General features: G+C 41.2%; 1 protein-coding gene across 3 annotated transcripts in view; it reads left to right on the top strand.

Moving 5' to 3' along the window:
* Positions 1-24,724, top strand: part of ATG2A (autophagy related 2A) — a 514,214-nt gene that overhangs the window by 159,871 nt on the left and 329,619 nt on the right. For all 3 annotated transcript variants that reach the window (XM_053720124.1, XM_053720123.1, XM_053720125.1), the window contains exons 9-10: positions 15,804-15,946; positions 17,338-17,422. In XM_053720124.1, coding sequence (XP_053576099.1) covers positions 15,804-15,946; positions 17,338-17,422 — 228 coding nt within the window. The remainder of the gene's footprint in view (positions 1-15,803; positions 15,947-17,337; positions 17,423-24,724) is intronic.

Below are 24,724 nucleotides of genomic sequence, written 5' to 3'. Positions count from 1 at the left end.
TATCTGCTAGTTCCCTGAAGGGACAGATAGCTGCCCTGTCGGTGTTACTGCACAAGAGACTGGCTGAGCTTCCAGATTAAGGCTCTGGCTAGGATAAGACCTGTGTTTAGATCTGGGGCTCTGCCTTGGAGCCTCAATCTTGTTCTTAGTGTTTTGCGACAGGCTCCGTTTGAGCCTATGGGGCCTATCTATCAAGCTCCGAATGGAGCTTGTTGTCCTGTGTTTCTGGCGAGTCTTCAGTACCTTCATTTTTATTGCATTGATTTTGTTTTATAATGTCTTTAGGTTGCTGTCAGTGTGTTTTTTTGGGCGGGGTACAATTACACCCTTTACTGGTTAGTGATTGGTTCCTTGCACCCTTAATTACACTGCTGGCACCCTCAGCTCTCATTCCTATGACTAAGCGCCACTAGGGGGCGCGAAACACGTCAGGATTGCCGTCCTTGTCTACCTGCAGTAATATGCAGTTTTTATCTCTACTCTAAATAAAGATTTTTTGCTTTTAAAACCTAGCCCCTGAGTGCTCAGAATTTTGCTTGTTTTGGATTCTTATAACGGTGGTATTTGTTCCTACCGCATCTCTGAAGCACCACACTGCTGGTATGACTATTTAATTTCATTAACTTGCCTGCCAGGTTTATCCGAGTTAAGATTGTGTTCCACTGCCATCGAGCCGGTCTCTCTGTCTCCTGTCGCGGCAACCGCTGATGACGTCTACAAATTTGATACTTTTGCCTCTATTGAGGCTTCCTTTGGGAGAAGAGTTCTTCAAGCGGTGGTGCCTTCAGTTTAGGTCCGCATGTCTTGTTCTTCCTCCCTTTCATTCTGTGTCCTCTAGCTTGGGTATTGGTTCCCACTAGTAATTGGAATGAAATTGTGGACTCTCGATGCCATTGGAAAGAAAACAAAATGTATGCTTACCTGATAAATGTCTTTCTTTCCTGGCATGGAGAGTCCACGACCTGCCATTATTTAAATTTAAGACTGCCATTTTTTTGTTCAAATCTCAGGCACCTCTATACCCTTGTGTTATCTTCTTTTTCTATTTCCTTTCGGCCCAATGACTGGAGGTTATGGGTAATGGAAGTGACACTTAACAGTTCTGCTGGGGTGTTCTTTGCCTCCTCTTGCTGGCCAGGATTTGAATATCCCACCAGTAATTGGAATTAAATTGTGGACTCTCCATGCCAGTAAAGAGAGAAATTTATCAGGTAAGCATACATTTTGTTTTTAAGATATCCGTATATATTATTTGCTTTCATTTGTATATCTAAAATATGTATATCTTTTCTCCTGTTAAGTGTAGTCAGTCCACGGGTCAACCATTACTTATGGAATATTTCTCTTCCTAACAGGAAACTGCAAGAGAATTACCCAGCAGAGCTTGCTATATAGCTCCTCCCCTCACCTATCATACTCAGTCATTCTCTTGCAGCCTAACTAAAAAGGAAGCTGTGAGAGATCTGTGGTGTTTTTTAACTTAGTTTATTTCTACAATCAAAAGTTTGTTATTTTTAAATGGCACCGGAGTGTGCTGTTTATTCTCAGGCAGCATTAGAAGAAGAATCTGCCTGGTTTTTTTTCTATGGTCTTAGCAGACGTAACTAAGATCCACTGGCTGTTTCTCATCTGAGGCGTGAGGTAACTTCAGAGAAGGGGAATAGCATGCAGGGCTCCCCTGCAACAAATGAGGTATGCGCAGTAATTTATTTTCTGAGGAATGGAATTGACTGAGAAAATACTGCTGATACCATTGTAAAGTAAGTTCAGCCTTAAATGCAGCGATAGCGACTGGTATCAGGCTGATGTGTGTGCACTGAATGTATTTTCTAAGGAATGGAATTGACTCTGAAAATACTGTAAATACTGAAATAATGTATGAGCCTTAACTGAAGTAAAAGCAACTGGTAGCAGGCTTGTAAATAATAATACATAACTTTTAAATGTATGTTTAAAACGTTTTACTGGCTTGTTAATCGTTTTTGTGAGGTACTTGGTGATAAAACTTATTAGGGCATGATTTTTACCACATGGCCATTTTTGTTTTCTGCATAGAAACAGTTTCTGAGCTTCCCCACTGTTGTAATATGAGTGGGAGGGGCCTATTTTAGCGCTTTTTTGCGCAGTAAAAATTCAGTCACAATCTGTCTACTTCATCCTCCATGATCCAGATTGTCTCTAGAGAGCTCAGGGGTCTTCAAAATCCATTTTGAGGGAGGTAATCAGTCACAGTAGTCCTGTGACAGTGTATTTGACTGTGAGAAAAACGTTAATTATATACCGTATTGTGCCGCATATAGGCCGCACCTGAATATAGGCCGCACCCTTAAAGTTTGGTGCCATTTTGAAGAAATTAAATTTTTAAAGAAAATACACAACATGTGCAAGCAGTGAGTCCCAATGCATGGTGTCGGTTACCAGGGGATAGTTTTACACTTCTCCAAGAGTATAGAAAAAACAAAACAAAGGAAAGATGTTTCACTCCTCAGTAATTTAAAATGTGAAAAAAACTTTATTCAGCCATTAAAGCTGTAATGACTGAATAAAGGCTTTTTTCACATTTGAAATTACCAGTACAAAGCATCTTTCCTTTTTTTATTTTAACACATTAAAGCTGCAATTTGGTATGTACTGGTACATTATTAGCAGGTTTAGCAGGTATGATGTGATGGGAAAAAAGCACTTTCTTACCTGACAATATCAGTAGAAAAACGGACTCACATGAACTATTGCAAGACGTTGAAGAACTATCCAATCCGGTGGACTACATTCCCCATAAGGCCACAGGGTGCACAGGAAGTTCGGCGGTATAAGCCCGTTCTCCGAATTACACTGTGCTCAGCACAGTATTACTGCATCTTCACACACCTTCACAGCGGTGGCTCCTGCATATGAACATCCTGCTCATCATCCAAACCAATCAACTATTGCAAAACGTTGGAAAACTACCCAACTCTGGCGGACTACAATCCCCATAAGGCCACAGGGTGCACCAGAAGTTCAGCTGTACTGCGCAAGTAAAATTTTGCCGAAAAGCACCCGATTATAGGCCGCTCCCCGCATATAGGCCGCACTGCACATTTAAAGCAACAAATAAAGGGAAAAAAGTGCGGCCTATATGCGGAACAATGCGGTAATTGTTATCCGTTTTTGGGTACTAAGGGGTTAATCATCCATTTGCTGGTGGGTGCAATCCTTTGCTAACTTAATACATTTATTGTGAAAATTTGGTTGCTATAACTATTTTTGATCATTGTTATTTCAACTGTGTTAGTTTTTCTGTGCTTCTTAAAGGCACAGTAACGTTTTTTATATTGCTTGTAAATTAATTTTGAAAAGTATTTCCAAGTTTGCTAGTCTCATTGCTAGTTTGTTTAAACATGTCTGACTCAGATGAATCTCTTTGTTCACTATGTTTAAAGGCCAATGTGGAGCCCAATAGAAATTTGTGCACTCAATGTATAGATGTCACTTTAAATAAAAGTCAAACTTTATATGTTAAGAAATTATCACAAGACAACGAGGGGGAAGTTATGCCGACTAACTCTCCTCACGTGTCAGTACCTTCGCCTCCCGCTCAGGAGGTGCGTGATATTGTGGCGCCAAGTACATCAGGGCGGCCCATACAAATCACTTTGCAAGACATGGCTACTGTTATGGCAGAAGTACTGTCTAAATTGCCAGAATTAAGAGGTAAGCGCGATCACTCTGGAGTTAGAACAGAGCGCGCTGATAATAGTAGAGCCATGTCTGATACTGCGTCACAATTTGCAGAACATGAGGACGGAGAGCTTCATTCTGTGGGTGACGGATCTGATCCAAGTAAACTGGATTCAGACATTTCAAATTTTAAATTTAAGCTTGAGAACCTCCGCGTATTGCTAGGGGAGGTATTAGCGGCTCTGAATGATTGTAACACGGTTGCAATTCCAGAGAAAGTATGTAGGCTGGATAAATATTTTGCGGTACCGGTGTGTACTGACGTTTTTCCTATACCTAAAAGGCTTACAGAAATTGTTAACAAGGAGTGGGATAGACCCGGTGTGCCCTTTTCACCACCTCCTATATTTAGAAAAATGTTTCCAATAGACGCCACCACACGGGACTTATGGCAGACGGTCCCTAAGGTGAAGGGAGCAGTTTCTACTTTGGCTAAGCGCACCACTATCCCGGTGGAGGATAGCTGTGCTTTTTCAGATCCAATGGATAAAAAGTTAGAGGGTTACCTTAAGAAAATGTTTGTTCAACAAGGTTTTATATTACAACCCCTTGCATGCATTGCGCCTGTTACTGCTGCGGCGGCATTCTGGTTTGAGTCTCTGGAAGAGACCATTCACACAGCTCCATTGGATGAAATTATGAACAAGCTTAAAACACTTAAGCTAGCTAACTCATTTGTTTCTGATGCCGTCGTACACTTAACCAAACTTACGGCTAAGAACTCCGGATTCGCCATTCAAGCGCGCAGAGCGCTGTGGCTTAAATCCTGGTCAGCTGACGTGACTTCTAAATCCAAATTGCTTAATATTCCTTTCAAAGGGCAGACCTTATTCGGGCCCGGCTTGAAAGAAATTATTGCTGACATTACGGGAGGTAAGGGCCATGCTTTACCTCAGGACAGGGCCAAATCAAAGGCCAAACAGTCTAATTTTCGTGCCTTTCGTAACTTCAAGGCAGGAGCAGCATCAACTTCCTCCGCTCCAAAACAGGAAGGAGCTGTTGCTCGTTACTGGCAGGGCTGGAAAGTTAACCAGTCCTGGAACAGGGGCAAGCAGGCCAAGAAACCTGCTGCCCCCAAGACAGCATGAAGAGAGGGCCCCCTATCCGGAAACGGATCTAGTGGGGGCAGACTTTCTCTCTTCGCCCAGGCTTGGGCAAGAGATGTCCAGGATCCCTGGGCGTTGGAGATCATATCTCAGGGATATCTCCTGGACTTCAAAACTTCTCCTCCACGGGGGAGATTTCATCTTTCAAGGTTATCAGCAAACCAAACAAAGAAGAGGCGTTTCTACGCTGTGTACAAGACCTCTTACTAATGGGGGTAACCCACCCAGTTCCGCGGACGGAACACGGGCAGGGATTCTATTCAAATCTATTTGTGGTTCCCAAAAAAGAGGGAACCTTCAGACCAATCTTGGACTTAAAAATCCTAAACAAATTTCTAAGAGTTCCATCATTCAAAATGGAAAGCATTCGAACCATCCTTCCCATGATCCAAGAGGGTCAGTACATGACCACGGTGGACTTAAAGGATGCCTACCCTCACATACCGATTCACAAGGACCATTGCCGGTATCTGAGATTTGCCTTCCTAGACAGGCATTACCAGTTTGTAGCTCTTCCCTTCGGATTAGCTACGGCCCCAAGAATCTTTACAAAAATTCTAGGATCACTTCTGGCGGTACTAAGACCGCGAGGCATAGCGGTGACTCCATACCTAGACGACATTCTGATACAAGCGTCAAGTTTTCAAACTGCCAAGTCTCATACAGAGATAGTTCTGGCATTTCTGAGGTTGCATGGGTGGAAGGTGAACGTGGAAAAGAGTTCTCTATTACCACTTACAAGAGTTCCCTTTCTAGGGACTCTTATAGATTCTGTAGAGATGAAAATTTACCTGACAGAGGCCAGGTTATTAAAACTTCTAAATGCTTGCCGTGTCCTTCACTCCATTCCACACCCGTCAGTAGCTTAGTGCATGGAAGTAATCGGCTTAATGGTAGCGGCAATGGACATAGTACCATTTGCGCGCCTGCATCTCAGACCGCTGCAATTGTGCATGCTAAGTCAGTGGAACGGGGATTACTCAGATTTGTCCCCCCTACTAAATCTGGATCAAAAGACCAGAGATTCTCTTCTATGGTGGCTCTCTCGGCCACATCTGTCCAAGGGGATGACCTTTCGCAGGCCAGATTGGACGATTGTAACAACAGACGCCAGCCTTCTAGGCTGGGGAGCAGTCTGGAATTCCCTGAAAGCTCAGGGATTATGGACTCAGGAGGAGAAACTCCTCCCAATAAATATTCTGGAGTTAAGAGCAATATTCAATGCTCTCCTAGCTTGGCCTCAGTTAGCAACTCTGAGGTTCATCAGATTTCAGTCGGACAACATCACGACTGTGGCTTACATCAACCATCAAGGGGGAACCAGAAGTTCCCTAGCGATGTTGGAAGTCTCAAAGATAATTCGCTGGGCAGAGTCTCACTCTTGCCACCTGTCAGCGATCTACATCCCAGGCGTGGAGAACTGGGAGGCGGATTTTCTAAGTCGCCAGACTTTTCATCCGGGAGAGTGGGAGCTCCATCCGGAGGTCTTTGCTCAACTGATTCGTCGTTGGGGCAAACCAGATCTGGATCTCATGGCGTCTCGTCAGAACGCCAAGCTTCCTTGTTACGGATCCAAGTCCAGGGACCCGGGAGCGGTGCTGATAGATGCTCTGACAGCCCCTTGGGTCTTCAACATGGCTTATGTGTTTCCACCATTCCCAATGCTTCCTCGTTTGATTGCCAAGATCAAACAGGAGAGAGCTTCGGTGATTCTGATAGCGCCTGCGTGGCCACGCAGGACCTGGTATGCAGACCTAGTGGACATGTCGTCCTGTCCACCGTGGTCTCTGCCTCTGAGACAGGACCTTCTAATTCAGGGTCCTTTCAAACATCCAAATCTAATTTCTCTGAGGCTGACTGCATGGAGATTGAACGCTTGATTCTATCAAAGCGTGGTTTCTCGGAGTCGGTTATTGATACCTTAATACAGGCTAGGAAGCCTGTTACCAGAAAAATTTACCATAAAATATGGCGTAAATATTTACGTTGGTGCGAATCCAAGAGTTACTCATGGAGTAAGGTTAGGATTCCTAGGATATTGTCCTTTCTACAAGAGGGTTTAGAAAAGGGCTTATCTTCTAGTTCGTTAAAGGGACAGATTTCTGCTCTGTCTATTCTTCTACACAAACGTCTGGCTGAAGTTCCAGACGTTCAGGCTTTCTGTCAGGCTTTGACTAGGATTAAGCCTGTGTTTAAGTCTGTTGCTCCGCCGTGGAGCTTAAACTTAGTTCTTAATGTTCTTCAAGGCGTTCCATTTGAACCCCTTCATTCCATTGTTATCTTGGAAAGTTCTGTTTTTGATGGCTATTTCCTCGGCTCGAAGAGTCTCTGAGTTATCTGCCTTACATTGTGATTCTCCTTATCTGATTTTTCATTCAGACAAGGTAGTCCTGCGTACTAAACCTGGGTTCTTACCTAAGGTAGTTACTAACAGGAATATCAATCAAGAGATTGTTGTTCCATCTCTGTGTCCTAACCCTTCTTCAAAGAAGGAACGACTTTTGCATAATCTGGACGTAGTCCGTGCCCTGAAATTCTATTTGCAGGCAACTAAGGATTTTCGTCAAACTTCTTCCCTGTTTGTCGTTTACTCTGGACAGAGGAGAGGTCAAAAGGCTTCGGCTACCTCTCTCTCTTTTTGGCTTCGTAGCATAATACGCTTAGCCTGAGACTGCTGGACAGCAGCCTCCTGAAAGGATTACAGCTCATTCTACTAGAGCTGTGGCTTCCACCTGGGCCTTTAAAAATTAGGCCTCTGTTGAACAGATTTGCAAGGCTGCGACTTGGTCTTCGCTTCACACTTTTTCAAAATTTTACAAATTTTACACTTTTGCTTCCTCGGAGGCTATTTTTGGGAGAAAGGTACTTCAGGCAGTGGTTCCTTCTGTTTAATGTTCCTGCCTTGTCCCTCCCTTCATCCGTGTACTTTAGCTTTGGTATTGGTATTCCATAAGTAATGGATGACCCGTGGACTGACTACACTTAACAGGAGAAAACATAATTTATGCTTACCTGATAAATTCCTTTCTCCTGTAGTGTAGTCAGTCCACGCCCCGCCCTGTTTTTACGGCAGGTCTAAATTTTAATTAAACTCCAGTCACCACTGTACCCTATGGTTCCTCCTTTCTCGTCTGCCTCTGGTCGAATGACTGAGTATGATAGGTGAGGGGAGGAGCTATATAGCAAGCTCTGCTGGGTAATTCTCTTGCAGTTTCCTGTTAGGAAGAGAAATATTCCATAAGTAATGGATGACCCGTGGACTGACTACACTACAGGAGAAAGGAATTTATCAGGTAAGCATAAATTATCTTTTTTATATACATTTTCAGCATGCATGATTCGTTCATACTTGATATTTCACCACAGATATTTTACAGGATTTTTGATATGATGGCCTGAGTTCAAAATAAGGATATGACATGTAACTGCGTATTTTTAAAAAGTTTTTCTAAAATTCCTGTAATTACAGGATGGGAAACATCAGTTTTATGCATTGTATTTTGTTGATGACTGATAAGGAAAACTGGTCAGATAGCAGGAGCCATATTTCATGTAGATTGCATAACTGGATTGTCCATTCCAGCAAGAGCGTTACAGCCAAAATGTTGTTACTATTATTATTGAAGATGATATCCGTTCATTAAATAGCAAATAATTCAGGAATGCAGAGAGTCCAGAAGTGCTGCTTTTATGATTATTATTGTTAAAACATTTTGATAATATCTGTTTTGTGTTGTGATGAATATATTAAAGGGACAGTCTACTACAGAATGTTTATTATTTAAAAATATAGTTAAATCCCTTTTTCTTCTGTTATGTGTGATCAGTCCACGGGTCATCATTACTTCTGGGATATAACTCCTCCCCAACAGGAAATGCAAGAGGATTCACCCAGCAGAGCTGCATATAGCTCCTCCCCTCTACGTCAGTCCCAGTCATTCTCTTGCACCCAACGACTAGATAGGATGTGTGAGAGGACTATGGTGATTATACTTAGTTTTTATGACTTCAATCAAAAGTTTGTTATTTTAAAATAGCACCGGAGCGTGTTATTACTTCTCTGGCAGAGTTTGAGGAAGAATCTGACAGAGATTTTTTACTATGATTTTAACCGGAGTCGTTAAGATCATATTGCTGTTCTCGACCATCTGAGGGAGGTAAAGGCTTCAGATCAGGGGACAGCGGGCAGATGAATCTGCATTGAGGTATGTGGCAGTTTTTATTTTCTGAATGGAATTGATGAGAAAAGCCTGCCATGCCGTGAAAATGACATGTATGTATACACTTCAGTATTCTGGGGATGGTATTTCACCGGAACTACTGTGTTAAAGGTCACTAATCCTTTTAATAACTATTCTCATGTTAAACGTTTTTGCTGGAATGTAGAATCGTTTACATTGCTGAGGTACTGTGTGAATAAATATTTGGGCATTATTTTCCACTTGGCAGTTTTTTGCTTTAATTGTGACAGTTTCGTTTCTCTTCACTGCTGTGTGGGAGAGGGAGGGGCCGTTTTTGGCGCTCTTTGCTACGCATCAAAAAATTCCAGTCAGCTACTTTTATATTTCCTGCATGATCCGGTTCATCTCTGACAGATCTCAGGGGTCTTCAAACTTCTTTGAAGGGAGGTAAATTCTCTCAGCAGAGCTGTGAGAATTCTTATAGTGACTGTGAATAAAAAACGTTGTTTTGTTTTCTTATGTACAAATTTAATTAGTGTTGTTTTTTACTAATGGGAACAAACCTTTGCTAAAAGTTGTGTTGTTTTAAAGTTTGATGCTATAACTGTTTTTCAGTTCATTATTTCAACTGTCATTTAATCGTTAGTACCTCTTTGAGGCACAGTGCGTTTTTTTGCTAAAAAAGATTATAACCAAGTTGTAAGTTTTTTTGCTAGTGTGTTAAACATGTCTGACTCAGAGGAAGATATCTGTGTCATTTGTTCCAATGCCAAGGTGGAGCCCAATAGAAATTTATGTACTAACTGTATTGATGCTACTTTAAATAAAAGTCAATCTGTACAATGTGAACAAATTTCACCAAACAGCGAGGGGAGAGTTATGCCGACTAACTCGCCTCACGCGACAGTACCTGCATCTCCCGCCCGGGAGGTGCGTGATATTTTGGCGCCTAGTACATCTGGGCGGCCATTACAGATAACATTACAAGATATGGCTACTGTTATGACTGAAGTTTTGTCTAAATTACCAGAACTAAGAGGCAAGCGTGATCACTCTGGGGTGAGAACAGAGTGCGCTGACAATGCTAGGGCCATGTCTGATACTGCGTCACAGCTCGCAGAGCATGAGGACGGAGAGCTTCATTCTGTGGGTGACGGTTCTGATCCAAACAGATTGGACTCAGATATTTCAAATTTTAAATTTAAATTGGAGAACCTCCGTGTACTACTAGGGGAGGTCTTAGCAGCTCTCAACGATTGTAACACCGTTGCAATACCAGAGAAACTGTGTAGGTTGGATAAATACTTTGCGGTACCGGCGAGTACTGACGTTTTTCCTATACCTAAGAGACTAACTGAAATTGTTACTAAGGAGTGGGATAGACTCGGTGTGCCGTTCTCACCCCCTCCAATATTTAGAAAGATGTTTCCAATAGACGCCACCACTCGGGACTTATGGCAAACGGTCCCCAAGGTGGAGGGAGCAGTTTCTACTTTAGCTAAGCGTACCACTATCCCGGTGGAGGATAGCTGTGCTTTCTCAGATCCAATGGATAAAAAATTAGAGGGTTACCTTAAGAAAATGTTTGTTCAACAAGGTTTTATATTACAACCCCTTGCATGTATCGCGCCGATTACGGCTGCGGCAGCATTTTGGATTGAGTCGCTTGAAGAGAACCTTAGTTCCTCTACGCTAGACGACATTACGGACAGGCTTAGAGTCCTTAAACTAGCTAATTCTTTCATTTCGGAGGCCGTAGTACATTTAACCAAACTTACGGCTAAGAACTCAGGATTCGCCATACAGGCACGCAGGGCACTGTGGCTAAAATCCTGGTCAGCTGATGTTACTTCTAAGTCCAAATTACTTAATATACCTTTCAAGGGGCAGTCCTTATTCGGGCCCGGTTTGAAAGAAATTATCGCTGACATTACGGGAGGTAAGGGCCACGCCCTACCTCAAGACAAGGCCAAAGCTAAGGCTAGACAGTCTAATTTTCGTCCCTTTCGGAATTTCAAAACAGGAGCAGCATCAACCTCCACTGCACCAAAACAGGAAGGAGCTGTTGCTCGTTACAGGCAAGGCTGGAAGCCTAACCAGTCCTGGAACAAAAGCAAGCAGGCCAGGAAACCTGCTGCTGCCCCAAAGACAGCATGAACCGAGAGCCCCCGATCCGGGACCGGATCTAGTAGGGGGCAGACTCTCTCTCTTCGCCCAGGCCTGGGCAAGAGATGTTCAGGATCCCTGGGCACTAGAGATCATATCTCAGGGATACCTTCTAGACTTCAAATTATCTCCCCCAAGAGGGAGATTTCATCTGTCAAGGTTGTCAACAAACCAGATAAAGAAAGAAGCGTTTCTACGCTGCGTACAAGATCGGTTAACAATGGGAGTGATCCATCCGGTTCCGTGGTCGGAACAAGGACAAGGGTTCTACTCAAACCTGTTTGTGGTTCCCAAAAAAGAGGGAACTTTCAGGCCAATCTTAGATTTAAAGACTCTAAACAAATTCCTAAGAGTTCCATCGTTCAAAATGGAAACTATTCGGACAATCTTACCCATGATCCAAGAGGGTCAGTACATGACCACAGTGGATTTAAAGGATGCTTACCTTCACATACCGATCCACAAAGATCATCACCGGTATCTAAGGTTTGCCTTCTTAGACAGGCACTACCAGTTTGTAGCTCTTCCATTCGGATTGGCTACGGCTCCAAGAATCTTCACAAAGGTTCTGGGTGCCCTTCTAGCGGTACTAAGACCGCGAGGGATTTCGGTAGCTCCGTACCTAGACGACATTCTAATACAAGCTTCAAGCTTTCAAACTGCCAAGTCTCATACAGAGTTAGTTCTGGCATTTCTAAGGTCGCATGGATGGAAAGTGAACGAAAAGAAGAGTTTTCTCTTTCCTCTCACAAGAGTTCCATTCTTGGGGACTCTTATAGATTCTGTAGAAATGAAGATTTACCTGACAGAAGACAGGTTAACAAAACTTCAAAATGCATGCCGCGTCCTTCATTCCATTCAACACCCGTCAGTAGCTCAATGCATGGAGGTGATCGGCTTAATGGTAGCGGCAATGGACATAGTACCTTTTGCACGCCTACACCTCAGACCGCTGCAATTATGCATGCTAAGTCAGTGGAATGGGGATTACTCAGATTTGTCCCCTACTCTGAATCTGAATCAAGAGACCAGAAATTCTCTTCTATGGTGGCTTTATCGGCCACACCTGTCCAGGGGGATGCCATTCAGCAGGCCAGACTGGACAATTGTAACAACAGACGCCAGCCTACTAGGTTGGGGCGCTGTCTGGAATTCTCTGAAGGCTCAGGGACTATGGAATCAGGAGGAGAGTCTCCTACCAATAAACATTCTGGAATTGAGAGCAGTTCTCAATGCCCTTCTGGCTTGGCCCCAGTTAACAACTCGGGGGTTCATCAGGTTTCAGTCGGACAACATCACGACTGTAGCTTACATCAACCATCAGGGAGGGACAAGAAGCTCCCTAGCAATGATGGAAGTATCAAAGATAATTCGCTGGGCAGAGTCTCACTCTTGCCACCTGTCAGCAATCCACATCCCGGGAGTGGAGAACTGGGAGGCGGATTTCTTGAGTCGCCAGACTTTTCATCCGGGGGAGTGGGAACTTCATCCGGAGGTCTTTGCCCAAATACTTCGACGTTGGGGCAAACCAGAGATAGATCTCATGGCGTCTCGCCAGAACGCCAAACTTCCTCGCTACGGGTCCAGATCCAGGGATCCGGGAGCAGTTCTGATAGATGCTTTGACAGCACCTTGGAACTTCAGGATGGCTTATGTGTTTCCACCCTTCCCGCTGCTTCCTCGATTGATTGCCAAAATCAAACAGGAGAGAGCATCAGTAATTCTAATAGCACCTGCTTGGCCACGCAGGACTTGGTATGCAGATCTAGTGGACATGTCATCCTGTCCGCCTTGGTCTCTACCTCTAAGACAGGACCTTCTGATACAGGGTCCATTCAAACATCAAAATCTAACTTCTCTGAAGCTGACTGCTTGGAAATTGAACGCTTGATTTTATCAAAACGTGGTTTTTCTGAGTCGGTTATTGATACCCTGATTCAGGCTAGGAAGCCTGTTACCAGAAGGATTTACCATAAAATATGGCGGAAATACCTATACTGGTGCGAATCCAAAGGTTACTCCTGGAGTAAGGTTAGGATCGCTAGGATATTGTCTTTTCTACAAGAAGGTTTAGAAAAGGGTTTATCAGCTAGTTCATTAAAGGGACAGATTTCAGCTCTGTCCATCTTGTTACACAGACGTCTGTCAGAAAATCCAGACGTCCAGTCCTTTTGTCAGGCTTTAGCTAGGATCAAGCCTGTGTTTAAAGCTGTTGCTCCACCATGGAGTTTAAACTTAGTTCTTAACGTTTTACAGGGTGTTCCGTTTGAACCCCTTCATTCCATTGATATAAAAATGTTATCTTGGAAAGTTCTGTTTTTAATGGCTATTTCCTCGGCTCGAAGAGTCTCTGAGTTATCAGCCTTACATTGTGATTCCCCTTATCTGATTTTTCACTCAGACAAGGTAGTTCTGCGTACTAAACCTGGGTTCTTACCTAAGGTAGTCACTACCAGGAACATCAATCAAGAGATTGTTGTCCCATCCTTGTGTCCAAATCCTTCTTCAAAGAAGGAACGTCTTTTACACAATCTGGATGTAGTTCGTGCCCTCAAGTTCTACTTGCAGGCAACTAAAGATTTTCGCCAAACTTCTTCCTTGTTTGTCGTTTACTCTGGACAGAGGAGAGGTCAAAAAGCTTCTGCTACCTCTCTCTCTTTTTGGCTTCGTAGCATAATACGTTTAGCCTATGAGACTGCTGGACAGCAGCCTCCTGAAAGAATTACAGCTCACTCCACTAGAGCTGTGGCTTCCACTTGGGCCTTTAAGAATGAGGCCTCTGTTGAACAGATTTGCAAGGCTGCAACTTGGTCTTCGCTTCATACTTTTTCCAAATTTTACAAATTTGACACTTTTGCTTCTTCGGAGGCTATTTTTGGGAGAAAGGTTCTTCAGGCAGTGGTTCCTTCTGTATAATGAGCCTGCCTATCCCTCCCGTCATCCGTGTACTTTTGCTTTGGTATTGGTATCCCAGAAGTAATGATGACCCGTGGACTGATCACACATAACAGAAGAAAACATAATTTATGCTTACCTGATAAATTCCTTTCTTCTGTTGTGTGATCAGTCCACGGCCCGCCCTGTTTTAAGGCAGGTAAATATCTTTTAAATTATACTCCAGTCACCACTTCACCCTTGGTTACTCCTTTCTCGTTGATTCTTGGTCGAATGACTGGGACTGACGTAGAGGGGAGGAGCTATATGCAGCTCTGCTGGGTGAATCCTCTTGCATTTCCTGTTGGGGAGGAGTTATATCCCAGAAGTAATGATGACCCGTGGACTGATCACACAACAGAAGAAAGGAATTTATCAGGTAAGCATAAATTATGTTATTCCCTGTTCCCCAGTTGTGCATAACCAACACTGTTATATTAATATACTTTTTACCTCTGTTATTACCTTGTATCTAAGCCTCTACAGACTGCCCTCTTATTTCAGTTCTTTTGTCAGACTTGCATTTTAGCCAATCAGTGCTGACTCATAAATAACTCCACGGGAGTGAGCACAGTGTTATCTATATGGCACACACGAACTAGCGCTGTCTAACTGTGAAAAACTGTGAAAATACACTGAGATAAGAGGCGGACTTCAAGGGCTTAGAGATTAGTATATGAGCCTACCTAGGTTTAGCTTTCAACTAAAAATACTAAAAAAAAGAGAACAAAGCAAATTTAATGATAAAAATAAATTATAAAGTTCTTTAAAATGATATACTTTTTTAAAATTGCATGCCCTATCTGAATCATGAAAGTTTAATTTTGACTTGACTGTTCCTTTAAATGAGTAGTAGATTTTGTTTCTGACATATTTCAAAATTTACTTCAGTTTGCTGGCTCTCTGTATCATGTGACAGATATCAGCCAATCATAGACTCATATACGTGTACACTTTAAATTCTTGCACAGTAGTAGCAGCTGGTGCCTTGGAAAGTTTTCATATAAAAAGACTGTGGCAATTTGATAAAAAAAAACTAATGTTTCTTTAAACTGCATGCTCTATCTGAATTAAGAAAGTTTAATTTTGACTTTAGTGTCTCTTTAACCTTTTACCACTGTTATGGTGTTGTATTCACAGGATTTTATTTTGTCTACATAGAAACGTTTTTTCCGATGTAGACATTATGACCCTGTCATGAAAGGGTTAATGATTTTGTGTGTTTGTGTATATATTTGGTATATATGTGCTATTTTATTCTTTTTTCTTATTTTATTGTATTTGATCTTTATTTGATCTCAGGTTTTATTTTCCTTTATAGGCGTTATTCCCACATATATAACAAAATCTTTCTGTAAGAATTTGTTTACCTATCACTTTTTCCTGGCAAAAAGTCTTCACCCCTGAAGCAGTTCCTTTTATTCCAGAGGAATTTCCTTACAGGGGAATATCATTCAACCGTTCTTTGTTTTTCGAATGATTTCTCGTATACTAAATATACAATTTGACTTAAGTTGTTTTGATTAAAATTACTTATTTGTTCAGAAAAAAAAAAGTGAAAGTGCATGGGCCTGCCGTTTACTTTGGCCTGTTTTGCTTTAACCTATAAAACACTTCTCTTTCATTCTACAGAATGTTAGGCGAATGCCTTTTCTTTGGCATGTATGAATATATATTTTTTTTCTTCTTCTTGCAGATATGTTTTTCTCAATGGCAGCCATGACTAACAGCGCTACTTCAATCCGATCTGCGAACGAGTTATCAGATGTGGATCTGGAATCTTCTATTTACAGCAACTATAGTAGCCATCAAATACAGACTCCAGCATTCACCCCTGGGGTAAGTATGAACAGCCAAGCTGTATCGGATGACAATTTTATAGACGTGCATGGTCTATGATCCTACAATAGATTATCTGGATAAACATGTATGTATGTATTGGGTACTTATAAAGCGCGGCTAATCACCGTAAGGGTCTCAAGGCGCTGCTCATTTTATTGACCTCAGAAGGATGAAAGGCTGAGTGGACCTCGCCGAGGATCAAACCTGCAACCCTTGGGCTGCTACAGAGCTCAGTCACAGTGCCTTAGCATGCTGAGCTATCTGTCTGGCCTAAATCTCAGTTTAGTAGAAAAGATAAAAAAAATGAAAGCAGCCTTATTGGTTAACGTTTAAAAGAACACTGTACACTGAATACATTTCATGCACCTCACTCTAATCATGGGCGCTGCCATGTTGGAACTTAGGTTGCAGGTATCTGAAGGAGAGCTGCTGCACATGTGCAAACACATCAGGCCCGTAATACAATTAAAGGCAAATTTTAACATGGGGATTAACCTCAATACTATGCTTATTAAATGTATTTAGTGTTTAATGTGCTTTTAAAGGAAAACCAAATTTCCTATATTTATTATCCAAATTCAAAGCACACATAGCCGAGGAACCAATCAATTAATCTTAACTTTTAACCCTTTCCTGACGGGCCTAATTTGTCTTTATCAAAACAACGTTCCAATGTAAAGAAATTGAATTTACACGATTGCGATATTTTAATGATGGGATCGGGTCAGGGGGGCGTGCCTATGACGCTAGACACGCCCTCCAGCCTTCGATTCCATTCGGGAAGCGCTGTTGGCTTCAGTACAGCCAAACTGCTAGGACATTCCATGCCGTCCTAACAGCGCTGGTATTTGTAGTGGCCCGCAATACGAACGGGACCTCGTGTTCGCATTGCGTGAAAGCTTTGTGCTTAATAGAGCATGCTTCCATAGGGAGCCTCGTTCTCATGCAGTGTCTCACGGCATGAGACTGAAGCGCCCTTTGGAGCCAATGGAAGCATGCTCTATTAAGCGCAAAGCTTCCATGCACTGCAAATGCGAGGATCCGTTTTATTTAATAAAACAAAGACACCACTGTATTTCCGGGCCAATTGGTGGACATTCAGAACCATTACTTTTTGGAGCGCTAATTCTGATTGCGAGCTTGCGGTAGCAATGACCAGCCACTTGTAATGGCTAATGAATATCGCGTGCCCGCAAACGGGCAAATTAGCCAGTTTACAGGCGCACAATAAATTAGCGTTCCACTTGTAATCTAGTCCCTTATGAGTAATCAACACAGGAATCCAGGTAATTCCAAAGGGTTCACAAACCTTTTCTTGCATCTGTAGATGCCAGTTATACTGGTGACAAGATTGTTCTCTCACCTGTGCTTTGTATCTCTTCCTCTAGTTAATGCTGAACAGCCCGAGGCGCTACGGACAATCCCCATTTTCTGCCACCCTTCCGCCCTTACAGAACCTTCACAAGATGCCAGGTGAGAATGAAACCGCGTACAACTCGTAACCTCAGCAGCACCACTGCAAATCAGGAATAATGTTATTGATATCAATTTAAAAGGATGTAAAACTTTATATTTAATTACCCATAAAAAAATAATAATAATCATGCTTTTTTTCTCATGTTGAAAAGCAGGGGCGTGTGCTTAGGAGCCGGCCCATTTCTGGATAAATATGTTATCCATTTGCACTATTTTCTGCCATGCAGTTCTCCAGATGCCTACCTAGGTATCTCTTCAACAAACAATACCAATGGGAACAAAGAAAATTTCATAATAAATTGGAATTTTTTTTTTAAAAAAAATGTATGCTCTGTCTGAATCACAAAATCATTTTTTTGGGTTTCATATCCCTTTAATATTGGCTTATGTTTAAGGTTGCAACCTTATTTTAGCCTTGAGAAGTCAGCAGGTGCATATGCAATAACAAGATTCAGCGTTAAATTACATGAAAAAGGGACACAATAAATCATGAAAGTATATTGCAAAGTTGTTTCATTGCGCATAACTAAACATTTTACATATTACACCACAGTGGAGTCTTTGACAGACGGAATCATTTTTAAAAAATTGCTGCCAGAGGAAAAGAACATTTTGTTCTATTTACAGTGAAATACAGGTAGAGTTTACAGTGAGGTTCGTTTTCTTAATAAAGGGACAGTCTACTCCAGAATTGTCATTGTTTAAAAAGATAGACAATTCCTTTATTACCCATTCCCCAGCTTTGCATAACCAACACAGTTATATTAATACACTTTTTTCCTCTGTGATTACCTAAAATAAGAGGCGGCCTTCAAGAGCTTAGATATTAGCATACGATCATGCCTAGGTTTAGCTTTCAACAAAGAATATCAAGAGAACAAAGCAAATTTGATGCTAAAAGTTAATTGGAAAGTTGTTTAAAATTGCATTCCCTATCTGAATCATGAACATTTGATTTTGACTAGACTGTCCCTTTAAGCAACTGCGGCAAAAACAAACAATCTGGTGCGTAATAAACATAATTATACAATGTACATTGTATTTCAAGACCCCCTTAAAGGGACACGAAATCCAAAACATTTATTTCATGATTCAGATAGAGTTTTAAAAAAAGTTTCCAATTTACTTCTGTTATCAAATTTGTGTCGTTCTCATGTTATTCTTTGTTGAAGAGATATCTAGATAGGTAGTGTGCACATGCCTGAAACACTACAGGACAGGAAATAGTGCTGCCCTCTAGTGCTTTTGCTAATGTATAACATTAATGCTAAACTGTTGCCATATAGTACTGCAGACACGTGCACGCTCCTGAGCTTACCTTTCAGCTTTTCAACAAAGGATAAAAAGAAAACAAAGAAAATGTCATCATAGAAATATATTGGAACGTTGTTTAAATTTTATGTTCTATCCGAAACAGGAAAGAAACATTTGGGGATATAAAAGCCTTTTTTTGTCTTTCTTTCACAGTTCAGATAGAGCATACAAAGAGTTAAATAGCTTTCCAAGTTATTTCTATTAGGAAATGTGCTTATTCTTTTGGTATCCTTTGTTGAGTCAATGACAAAAAGGATACATGTGCACGCGCCAATCAGTAGCTATCTCCCTGTAATACATTGCTGCTCCTAAGCCTACCTAGGTATGCTTTTCAACAAAGGATACATAAGGTAAAAAGCAAATTAGACCATTGAACAAAATTGAAAAGTTGTTTAACCCCTTAAGGACCAATGAGGTACAGGGTACGTCCTACAAAAAAAGGTCCTTAAAGGCCAAGGACGTATCCTGTACGTTGTTGGCGTTTCCAAGTGGTGGAAGCGATCCTGATCGCTTCCAGGCGCTTTAATGTTATTGCAGTGATGCCTCCATATCGAGGCATCCTGCAATAACATTTCTTAGCCATCCAATGCAGAGAGAGCCACTATAACTTGCAAAGAACATGTAAACATTGGGTATTTCTAAACTCGGGACAAAATTTAGAAACTATTTAGCATGGGTGTTTTGTTGGTGTTTGTAGATTTTGGGGGTCAAAGTTAGAAAAAGTGTTTTTTTTTCCATTTCTTTCATGTAATTAGCAAGAGTCCATGAGCTAGTGACGTATGGGATATACATTCCTACCAGGAGGGGCAAAGTTTCCCAAACCTTAAAATGCCTACAAATACACCCCTCACCACATCCACAAATCAGTTTTACAAACTTTGCCTCCTATGGAGGTGGTGAAGTAAGTTTGTGCTAGATTCTACGTTGATATGCGCTCCGCAGCAGGCTGGAGCCCGGTTTTCCTCTCAGCGTGCAGTGAATGTCAGAGGGATGTGAGGAGAGTATTGCCTATTTGAATGCAGTGATCTCCTTCTACGGGGTCTATTTCATAGGTTCTCTGTTATTCGGCCGTAGAGATTCATCTCTTACCTCCCTTTTCAGATCGACGATATACTCTTATATATACCATTACCTCTACTGATTCTCGTTTCAGTACTGGTTTGGCTTTCTACTACATGTAGATGAGTGTCCTGGGGTAAGTAAGTCTTATTTTTTATGACACTCTAAGCTATGGTTGGGCACTTTCTATGTAAAGTTCTAAATATATGTGTTTAAACTTATATTTGCCATGATTCAGGATAATCAGTATTCCTTCATTCAGACTGTCAGTTTCATTATTTGGGATAATGCATATGAATAAATAATTTTTCTTACCTTAAAAATTTTCAATTGACTTTTTTCCCTGCGGGCTGTTAGGCTCCGGGGGCAGAAAATGCTTAAATTTATTGCGTCATTTTTGGCGCAAAATTTTGTCATTTCCGGCGCCGTAGTTGTCGCCGGAAGTTTGTTCGTTGTTACGTCATTTTTTGACGCATGTGTATTCAGACGTTTTTTTTGCGCCAAAAAATGTGGGCGTCGTTTTCAGCGTCAGAGGATGTGGCGTCATACTTGGCGCCAAAAATTATGGGCGTTGTACTTGGCGCCAGTAATGTGGGCGTCATACTTGGCGCCAAAAATGTGGGCGTCATTCTTGTTCCACTTTTTCTCACATTATTTAAGTCTCACTTTTTTGTTGCTTCTGGTTGCTAGAGGCTTGTTTGTTTTGCATTTTTTCCCATTCCTGAAACTGTCATTTTAGGAATTTGATAATTTTGCTTTATATGTCGTTTTTTTCTATTACATATTGCAAGATTTTCCATACACTGTTCCTGGATCAGAACATGCTGAGGGATTCCTGTTGACTGAGATCAGTCCTACCAAAGCTAAGTTCATTTATTTTAAATGTTATGAATGTTTATCTTTAGCTATGGTTTGTAATAAGTTATCATGATAAACTTTTACATGCAGAATCCATTAGTATTTATGCTTTATATATTGCTATTCTTTTTACATCTTATGTACAAGATATACTTAGAAATGTATAAGAATTTTTTTCTGATTCTATTTTAAGGCTTTGTCTGACATCCCGCCTTCTAATAAATTTTTAGGTCTTTTTTAAACTTCTTTTTTAGTTGATGAAGTTTCAAATGACCAACAACATAATGAATTATCTTTCTCTAATGGTGTTTTTTCTCATTCAGAATTTATTCTTCATCAGATATTGACATTAGCAAATCTACTTTTTTATTTTTAATAAAGTACATTTGTTCTTTGTTCAAAAGGTGTTGATTATTTTGGATATTGAAGTAACTAGTTCTTTTGATTTTAAAGACTAGCTAACATTTAAATTCTGCTTATTTATCTTCTGTGATTTCTTCAGAAGTTTTTTTCTAGTTCCTGATACTAGGGAATGGAATAGGCAGTTAGTTTTCAGTTTTGAGGAAAGATTCCCCAAATTAACGGGGCTATCTCTACTTCTGCTAAATATACTATTATTCTTATAGCAAATAGTATTTATTTTTTTCCTTCAGATGGTCGTATCTTATTTAAGGAAAATTGTTTTCAGGTACTTTTCTTAGACCTGTAATTTATTTGGCTGATGTTGCAATTGCTTCATCTTTCTGGTTGGATACTTTAAGATCAAGTATCGGATTATGATTTGTTTAGCATTGTTAAAAGGACAAAGTCTACTACTCATTTGAAGTTCAGACTAAGTGCTATTGCATTGTCTTGTTATCTTGCATTTGTTGATTGTGCAAGTTGTGTGTTGACTGGTCCTTTAACTTATTTAATATGCTAATAATTTCATTTGTGTTGTCATTTTATTTAATATTTTCGCAAATGAGGTTTAATCTATGTCTTTAGCTATTTGAGCTAGACTAACTTTGTGATTTCAATCTTGAAATGCTAATTTAATTTCTAAAATCCATATTTCTTTTTTTCCAAGACAATCAATTGTTTGGTTCATAATTGGATTCAATTCTTTAACTGTTACTATGGGCTTCAAGATTGAGTTCTAAGACTAAAACTTTAAGTTTATATTAGTTTCTCCTGTTAAGTGTGATCAGTCCACGGGTCATCATTACTTCTGGGATATTAACTCCTCCCCAACAGGAAGTGCAAGAGGATCACCCAGCAGAGCTGCTATATAGCTCCTCCCCTCTACGTCACACCCAGTCATTCTCTTGCACCCAACTAATAGATAGGATGTGTGAGAGGACTGTGGTGATTTTATTTAGTTTTTATAACTTCAATCAAAAGTTTGTTATTTTAAAACAGCTCCGGGGTGTGTTGTTCCTTCTCAGGGAGAATTTGAAGAAGAATCTACCTGAGTTTTTTCTGTATGATTTTAACCGGAGTAGTTAAGATCAGGTTGCTGTTCTCGGCCATCTGAGGAGTGAGGTAAACTTCAGATCAGGGGACAGCGGGCAGGTTCACCTGCAAAGAGGTATGTAGCAGCATATTATTTTCTGAGAATGGAATTGACTAGAAAATACTGCAAATACCTATATAAAGTAAGTTCAGCCTTAAATGCAGTAGTAGTAACTGGTATCAGGCTGTCATGTATGTATATTTTCACTTCAGTATTCTGGGGAATGGCATTTCACTGAAATAATACTGTTTACATAAAACTTTAGCCTATTTTGCAGTTAAAACGGCTTGCAGCAGGCTTTTTATGACAAATACATTTATTGAGGTTAAACGTTTTTGCTGGCATGTGAAATCGTTTATATTTCTGAGGTACTGGGTGAAAACTTATTTGGGCATTAGTTTTATCCACTTGGCGGGCATTTTATTTGATTTATGACAGTTTACTGATCTCCCTCACTGTTGTGTGTGAGGGGGAGGGGCTGAATTTGGCGCTTTTACTACGCATCAGAAATTCAGTCACAAGTCTGTTCTTCTTCCCTGCATGATCCGGTTCGTCTCTACAGAGCTCAGGGGTCTTCAAAAGTTATTTTGAGGGAGGTAATCACTCACAGCAGACCTGTGAGATTGTGCTTGACTGTGATAAAAAACGTTACATTCTGTACTTTTTTTCTGCTATTAAAGGGCTAGTTATCCATTACTAATGGGAGCAATCCTTTGCTAAAATTGTATTTTTACTGAGAAAAAAGTTTGTTTTTCATAAAATTATCTGTTTTATTGTACTCAACTGTCATATCCTTCTGTGCTTCTTAAAGGCACAGTGCGTTTTTGCATACTATTTATAAAAGTGAATTGAAAAGTATTTCCAAGTTGGCTGGTTATTTGCTAGTGTGTTAAACATGTCTGACTCAGAGGAATATCTCTGTGCTATATGTGCTAAAGCCAAAGTGGAGCCCAATAGAAATTTATGTACTAATTGTATTGATGCTACTTTAAATAAAAGTCAATCTGTACAAATTGAACACCTTTCACCAGACAACGAGAGGAAAGTTATGCCGTCTAACTCCCCTCACGTGTCAGTACCTGCATCTCCCGCTCGGGGGGTGCGTGATATTGTAACGCCGGGTACTTCAGGGCGGCCATTACAAATCACATTGCAGGACATGGCTAATGTTATGACTGAGGTTTTGTCAAAATTGCCAGAACTTAGAGGGAAGCGGGACCACTCTGGGGTGAGAACAGAGTGCGCTGATAATACTAGGGCCATGTCAGATACTGGGTCACAGTATGCGGAACATGAGGACGGAGAGCTTCAATCTGCAGGTGACGGTTCTGATCCCATTAGAGTGGATTCAGACATTTCTAATTTTAAGTTTAAGCTTGAAAACCTCCGCGTACTGTTAGGGGAGGTATTAGCGGCTCTGAATGATTGTAACACCGTTGCAATTCCAGAGAAATTATGTAGGCTGGATAGATACTATGCGGTACCGGCGAGTACTGACGTATTTCCTATACCTAAGAGGCTTACAGAGATAATTACTAAGGAGTGGGATAGGCCCGGTGTGCCCTTTTCCCCCCCTCCTGTATTTAGAAAAATGTTTCCAATAGACGCCACCACACGGGACTTATGGCAGACGATCCCTAAGGTGGAGGGAGCGGTTTCGACTCTGGCTAAGCGTACCACTATCCCGGTGGAGGATAGCTGTGCTTTTTCTGATCCAATGGATAAAAAATTAGAAGGTTACCTTAAGAAAATGTTTGTTCAACAAGGTTTTATATTACAACCTCTTGCATGTATTGCGTCTGTCACGGCCGCATCAGCCTTTTGGTCCGAGTCCCTGGAAGAGACTCTTGACTCAATAACTATAGAGGAAATTTCAAACAAGCTTAAAACAATTAAGCTAGCTAATTCATTTGTTTCAGATGCCGTTGTACATTTAACTAAACTTACGGCTAAGAATTCCGGATTCGCCATTCAGGCACGCAGAGCACTGTGGCTAAAATCCTGGTCAGCTGATGTTACTTCTAAATCTAAGTTACTCAACATACCTTTCAAAGGGCAGACCTTATTCGGGCCCGGTTTGAAGGAAATTATCGCTGACATTACAGGAGGTAAAGGCCACGCCCTGCCTCAAGACAGAGCCAAGCCGAAGGCTAGACAGTCTAATTTTCGTTCCTTTCGTAATTTCAAGACAGGAGCAGCATCAACTTCCTCTGCACCAAAACAGGAAGGAGCTGTTGCTCGCTACAGACAAGGCTGGAGACCTAACCAGTCCTGGAACAAGGGCAAGCAGGCCAGAAAACCTGCTGCTGCCCCTAAGACAGCATGAATTGAGGGCCCCCGATCCGGGACCGGATCTAGTGGGGGGCAGACTTTCTCTCTTCGCCCAGGCTTGGGCAAGAGATGTCCAGGATCCCTGGGCGTTAGAGATCATATCTCAGGGATATCTTCTGGACTTCAAATCCTCTCCCCCAAAAGGGAGATTCCATCTGTCAAGGTTGTCAACAAACCAAATAAAGAAAGAGGCGTTTCTACGCTGTGTACAAGATCTTTTATTAATGGGAGTGATCCATCCG

Source organism: Bombina bombina, chromosome 7 (assembly GCF_027579735.1).
Source record: "Bombina bombina isolate aBomBom1 chromosome 7, aBomBom1.pri, whole genome shotgun sequence".
Taxonomy (NCBI): Eukaryota; Metazoa; Chordata; class Amphibia; order Anura; family Bombinatoridae; genus Bombina; species Bombina bombina.
This window is presented reverse-complemented; position numbering and strand designations above follow the sequence as displayed.